Here is an 11,849-nt window from a genome sequence, read left to right on the forward strand (position 1 = left end):
CTTCCATCCGCCCCCTCTATCTCCATCTTCTCATCCTGCGCCCTCCTCTCTTCTGTCACCATTGTCCCCTGTGCTGACGTCCAGTCTTCACAGATCTAGATGCTAATCCTAGCTTACCGTGCTGGCGGCTCCGATAAGAGAGGCCCCACCATACGACAGCAGTGTGTGTGACTCCCGTAGACTCCACTGCTCTATCAGACCACTCCATGTGGCCGTGGGCCACCGCCAAAGTTGGACCGAGGTCTATCTGAATGAGGGTTTATATGCAGGAACACACATGGGCACACACAGACATGTACTGTCATAAAGTACCATATAGAAACACAAACAGCGACACTGAGAGAGAAAACAGTCAGATACAAGCTACCCGAGGAGATTTAAACTTCCACATGGGCAGAAGTTTTATCTTTAAAAGGAACAATGGGCAAATATGCCACCCAACTGAGCATTGTGTTTGTTCTTTAAATGTCAGAGTGAAAATCCCCCCCTACTTTGAAGAAGATAGGGCTTTAATCAGCTAGCTAACGCTGTTGCATCCGTCATTCGCGGCTTGGCTCGGCCCTGGCGACAGACTCAACAAACAGTGTGTGTTTACTCAACAGCGAAAAGATTATCTATAACTTCACTCCCGTCTTCTCCTCGCGCTTCCTCTCTGTCCGTCTGCCGGGGACGCTTGATCTCATCAGCTCGCCGTCCCTCCTGCCGCGCCAGTGCCGCAGGGTCTTCCTCGTCAGGTAGATAGCCTCCCACTGGGCAGGTGTGTGGACAGGCTTGTCACAGAAGTGATGTGAGTATAAGGGGCAGTCATCACACGGGTCTGTCTGGGTGATCACACATGTGCAGGCGCTAACACTTTGAAGTGACACATTCTTTTTCCCTGTCTCCTCTTTCCTCTGTAAAGCAGAACAAATGCAGATGGGCAATCATTTCATAAGGTCACAAAGGGAAAAGAATCTCTCCCGCTGAACGTCTAGCAGAGTGATTGACAGAAAGCACAGGGTTAAATACTTGCATGTTTCTTAGGGGCACACCGTCTCCCCCTCTCACCTATTATTGTGTTCTTTTTAAAAAATGTTCCCGCCGTGGAAATCCTTGTCAAACGAACAAACTCTTCTTTTGTTAGCGCTTTAAGTTGTTTCGCGGTTTGTCCACGGTGGTGTGTGGCAGTGTGTGTTTTCATGAACACATCGGGGCACCTTTAAAATTCTGTTGAAGCGTGTGTGTGGGATTAGGGTACGGTATGTGTTGCTGAGGCCTTAGGGCCCTCCTCTTTGCCCACCTATCTCTCATTCAATGAACCCCCCCACACACACATACACACCCCGGGAAAATCTACAACCTCAAGCACATCGTGACAAGGGGTGGGGTTGGGGGATTAGGTGCCACGGCTGAAAACCACACTAAATTGAGCCCTCAATGTTTATTTTTACACTTTGCATTGTAAATTAAAAAGGCAGAAAAGGGGAAGAATAAGAAGGATCAAATTTGAGGTATTGTCACAGCTACATCTTTTTTTCTAATTTGTTTCCCTGCAAATGAGATTGTACTCCTTGACTAAGAAAGCAAATGTTACAGCCCATAGCTCAGGAAGACGATGCATGAGAAATCTGTGCAATGTGTGTTACAGTCTGTGTGAAATGGGAATGCTCAAATGCACTTGATCTTTTATTTGGTAGCCCTTTTCTCCAAGTGGTGCTCACATGCTATTATAAGGAACTATAAGCTCTTTTCTAAATGGATTATGAACAAATTGTAATCATGATAATCTGTACATAATATAAAATGCTTTTACAAGCCGAACAATTAAAAACTATTGTGCAATATTTGGTTGGGCGACAATAGAGCCAGTGAGTATCAGAAAACAGTGATCTGCTAAAGCCAAACACATGATTTCAAATGTGAGGCACATTTTAAACAGGGTTTAGAGACATTTGAAATAGGATCATTCATGTCATTGGCAAATCTGTTTTGTTAAATATACATATTTAAAATGGAAGTCATCACACTTTTTGTAAATGTCTATGTTAGGATGAGGATGACTCTGTTGACACAACTGAAAAATACATATAGTCTTTCATCGTAGTAGTAGACTGTTATATGTTTTTTATTTAGAGAAATTAACAAATTCATGTGGAGGAGCCAGCTACCCGCTATTAAAAAGTGGCGACAGATATCCCTCAAGTACCGGATTTACTTTTACTTAAGGAGGGAGACAACAAGTGAATAGGGTACAAATATATCACCATCAAACCTCCCCAGTTAATACCTACAATTAAAACACTTTTTTAGTTATACGTTTTGTGAAATATTATGTTTGAATTTGAAAATGAGGCATTATGTTATTAAATATGCAGTATGCGTACATTCCCAGAACAGCCATTTGAAAAAACCCAGGTCATGAATTTTTGTTTTTATTCTTGACAATTAAGAGTCAAAGATTTTTCCCAAGAGGATTTTGAATACCTCCAAACATTAGTCCTTTAAATCAGAAAATGCTGTCAACAAAATGAAATCAAATGTAGCTATGTTTTAAGGAATACAATTTTATATACCAGCTGTTTATTTTTTACAAAAAAATATCAACATAAAGACAATTATTTGTTATCTAACACATTTCTGATTCTTTGGAAAGTGTGTTGTCGACCATTACATGTGACATTGGGATGTTAATTTCAGTGCGTTAAGCTATTAAAGGACGGATGAAGAAAAACGCAGAAAACAAAGCACGATGTAGTGATTGAACGCTGATTCTTAGCTTATGTACACGTCGAGCATGAAAAATCTCCATTACATCTCTTTCTGTCTGCCTCTGATTCGCTTTTGTGTATGCAAGCGTATTTGCAAATGTGGTGTGATCTCAAAGCCAGCTCTCAAGTATCAGAATGTTTCTTCTCCCTATTTAAATAACCAACAACCACTTAAATACAGTATATCCCCCAAAGACTTGATTAAGCGATTCATACACACAAAAGGCACCCTATCACACATTCTGGAGATATGGGGCAAGATGTCTCCACATTTCTTTCTTCTTTAGACACTAACTTGTTATGAGGCTTCTCAAAATATGATACTGCTTTTAATGTATTCTGCTATATTACTCTAAATGCTTTCATCAGCCTCTGAATGGTGAGAAAATATGCAGTTTCATTATCTTTCAATCGCGGGTGATGAATCTATGCCAAAGGCCTTTAAACTGTACATGTGATTTAGATTTGTGTGTGTGTGTGTGTGCCCCCCCCCCCACAGCTGTGATTCCTGACATGTGGTTCCATAAGTGAATTCTTTAAAAGTCGGTGTGTGTGTGTGTGGTTGTGTGTGTGAGGCACAATCTCTCCCCTCTGTCTCTCCACAGTTATTTGTATCAGTGCTGCGCATCACTACCTTAAAGTCTCCATTAATCAATCTCCCCTCCTTTTTATTGTATCACCATGCACTGTGCGGAGATTGCTAAATAAAAAGACATTTCTGTATGAGGAGGGGGGAGAGAAAGGGAGGGGGAGGCAAAAAAATAGAAATGCAACTGTATTCATTGGACCTTAAAATGTTTTGATGGCTTCTGGGAGCCACATTATATTTACATAGGAATGTGTCATTAACGTCAATGGTGCAGCAGAAACTATTAAACTAATACAATGCTAAAGCCAACAACCTTGAGAATTTGATTAAAAGGCCTTTGTTGAGTTTTAAAAACGCTTCATTCTCCGGTTAAAACAAAAGACTGATGGATTCGGCTGCGGTTATAATTCAGCTGTCAACTTCTATTGACGCTTCTGACTGTCGCAGCCAGACGACATTTACATACTTTATATATAGACCAAAACGAGGGGCCTGCAATCATAATAGGAGAGGGTTTCTGGAAGCACACACACACAACCACTGTTTGTCCTTCATTTCAAATGAGCCCGCTGTAATTTTGAAAGAGGCTGCAGGCATTGTTTGCTTGGCAAAGTGTTGCTGTTCTAGTGCATCTTTAATTCTGCTTTAATTGTAAAAGCGCCTCTCGCTCTGCCAAGTGCTCTTTAGCTCTTTGCTAATCTCTGGCCTTAGCTCATCCTTGTGTGGATATTACGCCGCCAGTGACCTTCTCGGCCTGTTTATTAGCTCACGTGTACTCAGTGGTGGAAAGTACATTTACTCGAGTACTGTACCAAAGTACAATTTGGAGGTATTTTCCTTTTATGCTGCTTAATACTTCATGTTGGAAGCCAATACTGTACTTTTTACTACATTTATCTGACTGCCTAAATTATTTCGGATTATTAGCATACAAAATATAAATCAACTAATAAATAAACACTGACATATATTTACAGGTTAAAACATCCATCAGCGGCAGTATATAAAAAGTAATAAGTAATTTAAGCGTTTACTAGCTTTGATGAACACATTAATAATATAAATCCATTAATTTATTCTAAAATGGGACATAACTCACAATAAGTACTGTTACTTTGAATTGTATTTGAATGCCTATAAGTTTACTAAACTACAGTATGGAATGCAGGACCTCCACTTGTAACAAGAGTATTTTTACAATTTGGTATTGGTGAACAGTCCAATGTGTGTGTGTTCATGTGTTTGTGTGTGCGCGCATTTCCTACAGTACCAGTAGTTTCCTTTCCCTGTCGACACATGTAATTTACTCTGATACTAACACGATGATAATGTATGCCTCTAAATGGGTGGGGGGGACAGGCAGCATGATATTTAGCACCTAGCTGCGTCAGCCCCTGATCATATCTTCAATATAATTATGAAATTTCAGAAAAATGCATGTGGGAATATTTCGACAAATAGGAGCCACGGCAAAGCGACACGCTATTTGTGTTTCATTATCTGTCGGAACATATTTTACAGTCATTGTGAGATATTTAACATTGTTTTATCATACCCCCGAGATATCTTACACACCAATCTAATTAAAGTCACCATTTTGCCCAGTATCCTATTTAAAAAATCTATATATTCTATATAATTATGAAATGATGCATTATTTAATATATAAACCCCAAAGCTCCTTGCAAGTGGCGATAATTGTAATCAAAAGAAAATGAATAGATCCCCCCTCTCTCGGTCCTGTTTAGAGGCCTAATTGGAGAATGGAGTCATTTGTGATTGTTCTCAAAGTTTTTCCGGCCAAAATGAAAAATACCAGTGAGTGAATTAGTATGAAAGCATGCATGGAATCTAGTTTTAAATCATTTACGAGCGGCGTAACAAAGTAAATGTGATTACATCGTCTTAGGCCACCTCTTAACAAACTGTATGTGTGTTTGTGTGCTTACCTCATGCTCATTTCTATTTGTGAGTGTGTGTGTGTGTGTGTCTGTGTGTGTACATTCTATCCATAGGCCCGTAGGAAGGCAGCCTGTGCTACGTGAAAGCGGCTGTATCATCAATTTCTACGGGAATATTACACAGAAACACATTGTTGTCTGCAGTATTGTTGTTAAAGTAGCCCATTAAAATGCAAGCATGTATATTAAAGAGCAGCGGCGCCTTTTGAAGGATAGTCGTCCGCCTGTGAATACGTGTGCATATTGATTGGCGAAAAAGGTGAAAAGCAGTTTGACACAATTATTTCTGAAAGGCCCTGGTTATCCCGCATGATTTAAAAACCATTTTAAACGCCTGTCACTTACATTCCCTTCTATGAGACCCCAATGACTCCTGAAAATAATAATTATGTAAAATGTCCAGGCGATATTGGATGTGGCAGGCTCTATGCAGACGCCACGATATGTATTGATATGCATCTATAAGAGAAGATAGAGAGAATAAGAAAACCATTAACAGAGCCACAAGGACAGGCGTCCTCTCTGTCTCTTTTCACTCTGTCTCTCGAGTCCAATAGATCCAGATTTGTGAGGCGAATATATGGAGAGCCATATTCCCTATAAGGCAGCTATCATTAAACTATTTAAAAACATATAGAGTGGTGCAGTGATGATGTATTTTTGTAGGCCGACCCGCAAGAGCTCCCTAGAAAAAATGCAATGGGATTTTTCAATGATATTTTGGAATATTTAAAAAAATAAGATCTTTGGCAAACACTTTTATACATGTTTTGTTCAGCAACATAATTTCTGCATGTTAAATACATTTGTATTGATTTTTTAAGCTTCGATGCTATCTCAAGAAGTTAAAAGCTGATATTAGGCTATAAAGGAACTACATCACTGTTGACTTCAGGCCAACACTGCTAAGCTAAAGGCAGCTAACGTTCGGTATGATGACGTTGCTAAGCTTAAGGTGACTAATGTTCAGCGTGAGGACGTTGCTAAGTTAAAGGCAGCTAACGTTCGCCGTGATGACATGGCTAAGCTAGAGACAGCTAATGTTCGGTGTGATGACATTTAGTAGTCTCATTTAGTCACTTGTTAGCTTCTTAAATTCATGAGTGGGGTATTTACTGTTTTTCTGACTCTGTTAACCACAGACCTTATTGTAGGCATCTAACTGTTCTGACAAAAGTTGACTTCAAGATGAGGGAGCAGGAAGTGCTTAATGCTAACCAGATTTCCGATTTTAAGGAATTATTCCTGCATTAATCTATAGGTCCAGATTTGTGGGGCCAATATGTAAAGAGTCTCATTTCCTAATGAGGCGGCTACCATTAAACTATTAAAAAACTAAAAGAGTCGTGCAATCCTAACCTAAAGGTGGCTAACGTTCGGTGTGGTGACATTTCAACCCAGTCTCACGGCATTTCGTGTTATAGTCACGAAATAAATGTAATCTATTGATTTGTGTTCACCAACACGATTTTCCAATTTTTTTCGTGTCACACGTGTTTCGTGCCTGCATCACGTCTTTTTGTCCGGTCAGGTCTTGCATACCTGCCAACCCTACCGATTTGGGCGGTAGTCTACCGCTTTTGACATGTTTCTACCGCCTACCGACTTAGCTGGCTTTCCCTACCGATTTTCAATCTTCCCAAACTATAACAAAAATAAAAATGACACATAAACACTGGACTCGACTTTTGGCGGACACCGTTTGCAGCGTGTCTGTGATCGCATCATACAAACAGTAGTCCTCTGTGTTTCTGAAAGGGAAACAACGTGCAGACCGGGGGTAAGGCAGCGTTACCCCCGACGAGGCATTTGAGTCCTGCAGGATTTTCCCGTTAATATCAGTGTCTCGAAAACACATGTTGGCGACTGAAAGACATCCAATGTTTGGTATTTTCCGGAAGCATCCTACAGTGTCTCAACTGAAAGAGGACCACAAACACACACAAAATATAATGCAATTTTGAGATTTGGGGATATTTATCTCCCATTCTTTCACTTTTTCTGACATTTTCAACACCGAACATGTCGTTAATGTCTCTGTTTAGTGAACTACAGAAATCTGAAAGCCTGTACATTATTTATATCACACTTTATCAGTAGAAACATGCAGGAAATGACTTTTTTAATGCAGTATTTTCTGATTTATGGCGCAACACAAAGATATTTCGCTCTGTGCAAACTTTTGACTCTAATATGTCAACAACATGAAACAAGAATATGAACCTGGCTTTATCCAATGTTCACACAAGAGTTCTACATCCTGACACATTCCTGATCTACACTTTCTCAACTGAAAGAGGACCAGAAACACATTAAAAATATAATAATATGTGGAGACTTTGGGATATTTATTTCCCATTCTTTTACTTTTCGGGCATTTTACAGACCAGACATGTTGTTGATGTCACTATTTACCAAACTACCACTTTTTCTGAAAAATGCATAAAATGATGCAATATATGTTAAATAAATGGTTTTACATGTAATTACTGGGGTTCCATTTCTTCTGATTACCTAATTTGGGCGTGCACATTTGCCGCGCACAAACCTACCTCTTTTGGATTTGGAAAGGTTGGCATGTATGGTCTTGGAAGACCAGAAGCTGTGTGGTTCATGAAAACATCTTCTTACTCAATATCAAGCCACGATTATTGTTTTTATTTTAATTTGTATAACGTCTGACTTTTTTTGCCGTCTGCGAGGAAAGTAAATGGGGCTCAGAGCCTCAGAATACTGAAATCTGTATTTTCTAAATCTTTTTTTCCTTCTAACTTGTTATTATTTGGTGCAGGCACGAAACATACTACCTATAGAAATACATTGCTTCTAAAATCGTTCTGTGACAGAATACTGAAATCTGTATTTCTGTAAATATTTTTTTCCTTCTAATTTGTTATTATTTACATTGCTTTTAAAATCGTTCTGTGTGACACGAAAAAAAAGGGGAAATTGTGTTGGTGAACACGAATCAATAGATTAATTTCGTGACTATGAAACGAAATGCTGTGAGACTGGGTTGGACATTGTCGTTTTATTTTGATACTTAATAGCATAAGACAATGAAGCTTTGACCATACAACAGCGGGGTAATTACTGGTGTATTATATGTCATAGAATAAAAGTTGAAATCTCGTTAACTTCCTAACTACATACCCTATTTCAGGCATCTAACCATTATAAAAAGCTTTGAATTTGAGACAAGGGGCCCAGAAGTGGTAAAATGAGTTGTAGGACTCATTCCTGCACCACTCTATTGGTCCAGATTTGTGATGCCGATATGTAAAGAGCCATGTTCCCTACCAAGGCAGCTACAATTAAAATATATTTAAAAACGCATAAATCTACGAATGTTTACATGCCAGAAAAAAGGATCTTGTAAGGGAATATTTAAGATTGACTGATTTAGAAGCTGGATTTATGATACACTGACACTATTGCGATGCAATTATCTGTACCTTTGCATCGCGGACTTAGAAATGACAGGTAAGGATTTGCTTCTCTGAAAGAAGTGAATCCATTGTCAACCATTCATCCCCTTTCTCTTCAGCCGCTCTTGTGTGCTGGATTAGAGTGTAGAAGTGGAGATTTTTCTTTAGGATTTCAATTTTAATCAGCATGAGACACTGAGAGGTGATACAAAAAATCAATGGAGGAGAAAACCTGGATTCTACTTTCTCTTATATAACCCCTGAAAGGAAATAAGGTTTCCAACTAATAGCTACACCTTGCGAAAAATGTGTTGGAAGTGTTGATATGCACAAGCAGACGAAGTTCTGACAGCAGTGAACATGCATTCTAATAGACAATCATTCTGCATGCAGATGAATTTTTGTAAGTAATCATTGTCTCGTGTAATATAAACAACCTAGCATGTTCTGCTGTTGGCAAGTTCAAGAGGTGACAGAATATAGTGCACATTTAGGTGTGTGATCACTGATTGGTATCCATGTGTTACCATTAGATTCCTCATCGTCATCATCATCATCATCATCATCATCATCATCATCATCATCATCATCATCATCATCATCATCACTTTACTGCATTCCCTCCATCGGAATGTTACAATGACATCTTCACCAGAAGAACTCATCACCTTCTTCTTCTTCCGTCATAAAAGAATCAGCTGTTCTCCCTCTGGTTTTTCTCACGTGTAAAGTCAGATTTATTTGCACGTCTTGATACTCTTGTAAATCCCAGGTCTGTCCCTGGGAATAGTCACGTTGAAAAGCAGCTGCACTCGGGGAATTTATGCAGTTGGACAACTGGACACATAAATGAAGAAATAGATCATATTAGGTATGTGACTTTACTTTTACAGAACAAAAGGTTGCATCTTGAATTGCTTGTTTTTGTTTCAACAGTCCAAAACTCGAACATAATATTTTCAAAGATCTGAAAAAGGCTGAATGTTGTCAAATTTGAGAGATAAAAACCTGCAAATTAGATATTTTTGATTGATAATTTACTTTAAATGTTAAACCAGTTATCTAAATCGTTGTCAATGAATTGTCGGTAGGTTCAGTAATCAATTAACCGATTCATAATTTCAGCAAAATGTCATAAAACCTGAATTCACTAAAAAAGTAAAAAGCATTAATAATAAATGTATGATTTGTGTCTCTATTACTGAAGCGTTCACTTTGTTCTGTCCTTATTTTAATTTTCAATTGTCATTCTTCTCCTCACTGATATTTTAGTAACTTGCATCTCGACTTTAACTGTGTTAAAGGTCCCATGTCATGGCCATTTCTACTGATCATAATTCCATTGTTGAGGTCTACTAAAATAGATTTACATTGTTACATTTTCCAAACTCACATTGGTTTCTCATACAGCATCTCTGTGTAGTATGTGTATTCACTCTCTGTCCTAATCGGCTTGTTGAGGCTCCTGCCCCCTCCCCTGTGAGCCCAGTGCCGTCCTGCGAGACCAACAAGACACAGCGAAACCCAGCATGAAACCAGCTCGAGCACACACACACACATGCACCCGCAAGCCTGAATGGGAAGTTTGTGTGTGGTGCTCACACAGCCGACTCACAGCTCGCTGCGCCGCGCCGTCTCAGGGAGGAGAAATCGCAGACCGCAGCGAGAAAAAGAGTGTGTGTGTGTGTGGGAAGTCGCGCGAATTGTGCAATTTGGAACAATCCACCGGACTTAACCGTAACGGCCACCCGGATTGTTCCCATTTGAACCAAGGTCCCATTTGGTATGGACACGTCACCATACCCAGGAAGAAAAAACAAAGGGAAAAAAAAAGAGTAAAAAAAATTTCTCCAACGAGGCGTTCCAGGGCAGCAGACAGGTCTTTTGGTGTTAGAGTTTATCGCTACAGGGTGTACTTTGAGGGTTTGGTGACTATGCAGACAAGTCTACATGCATTAAAAACCTTCATACACACAAGGGGACGGGTAATAACCCGGAAAAGCATTACAATGGGAACCTTAAAACACACGCATGGCCATTTGTAAAATCAAAATATATATTCAGTTTAACATCATTGCTATCAAATATCGGGCCGCTGTATAACTACCACTGGTCTCACTGTAACGCCTGAAAAACAGCTTAAATGGGATTTGCGAGAAAGGGCTTTATACGCCAGACCTAAAATAATGGTTTACACAGTCACGTAATGGGGACTCCTCCCCCTTTAATGGGGACATAATGTAGGTAAGGCCGGTTAAGGGTTAGGGTTAGGCATGTGTGTGGTTTATGGTAAAGGTTTAGGAAAGTCTCCAAGAAATGCATGTAAGTCAATGTAATGTCCCCTGAAGTGATGTAAGGCATGGGTGAGTGTGGTGCATCGCTTGGTGTGCTAAGTGTTAGGATTACAGTGACGCGTATGATACAAGTATGTGGCATGAAAGCAGGGCAGCCTTAATGAGGGTGCTTTTGGTGGTTTATAATGTAACTGGTAGTTTCCACCTTGCATCCAAACATTCCGTACAATTAGCCCAATTCCCGGCTCAATTTTCTGCTTTCTGAGGAAGCCAGCATTGCTGACCTGCACAGAAACAGCTTGTCCTTCCCTTGAACCAACCACACATAAGTTTTGGGCCCCCCCCCCCCCCCCTTCCTCTTTCCTTTTTTTAAACATCAACACCAACAACACATCCCTCCCCCTTAATAAATAAACGGAGCACAGCAGGTTGTCCCCCCCTTGGGGTAAGTGGTGGGTGTCCAAGTTTTCCTTCAAATCAAGCCCCTAATTTTCCTCCTGCCTCGGTTTCCGACAGCCGGGCGCAAACCTTCTTCCTCTCCTCCCCTGCCCTCCTTCACCGCCATGCCCCACTCACAGCGCTCCAAGTGCATTGGGTTTAGCCAATAGCAAAAACCCCCGATTTTAAATTAGGGGAAGTTGATTACGGCGCTTTTTATTAAAACAAGCCAAAACCGCTTTCCAAGTATACCTTATACATTTGGTAGTTAAACACTTCTGCCTTCGTAGCGCTCTCCAGCAGAATGCTTTGTAGATGTGAGGGGGCGGGGCCCCGGACTCAGCGCTCCATAATAAAAATATATTATGAATCAGAACAAGTAGGCCACTCGT

At 40.0% G+C, this 11,849-nt stretch overlaps 1 protein-coding gene across 1 annotated transcript in view; it reads right to left on the reverse strand.

Moving 5' to 3' along the window:
* Positions 1-614: 614 nt before the first annotated feature.
* Positions 615-11,849, reverse strand: part of LOC104949751 (midasin-like) — a 16,063-nt gene continuing 4,828 nt past the window's right edge. The window contains exon 4 of the mRNA XM_010776162.1: positions 615-893. Coding sequence (XP_010774464.1) covers positions 615-893 — 279 coding nt within the window. The remainder of the gene's footprint in view (positions 894-11,849) is intronic.

The sequence above is a fragment of the Notothenia coriiceps genome, unplaced genomic scaffold (assembly GCF_000735185.1).
Source record: "Notothenia coriiceps isolate Sejong01 unplaced genomic scaffold, NC01 NC01_scaffold00000339, whole genome shotgun sequence".
In the NCBI taxonomy this organism is placed as follows: domain Eukaryota; kingdom Metazoa; phylum Chordata; class Actinopteri; order Perciformes; family Nototheniidae; genus Notothenia; species Notothenia coriiceps.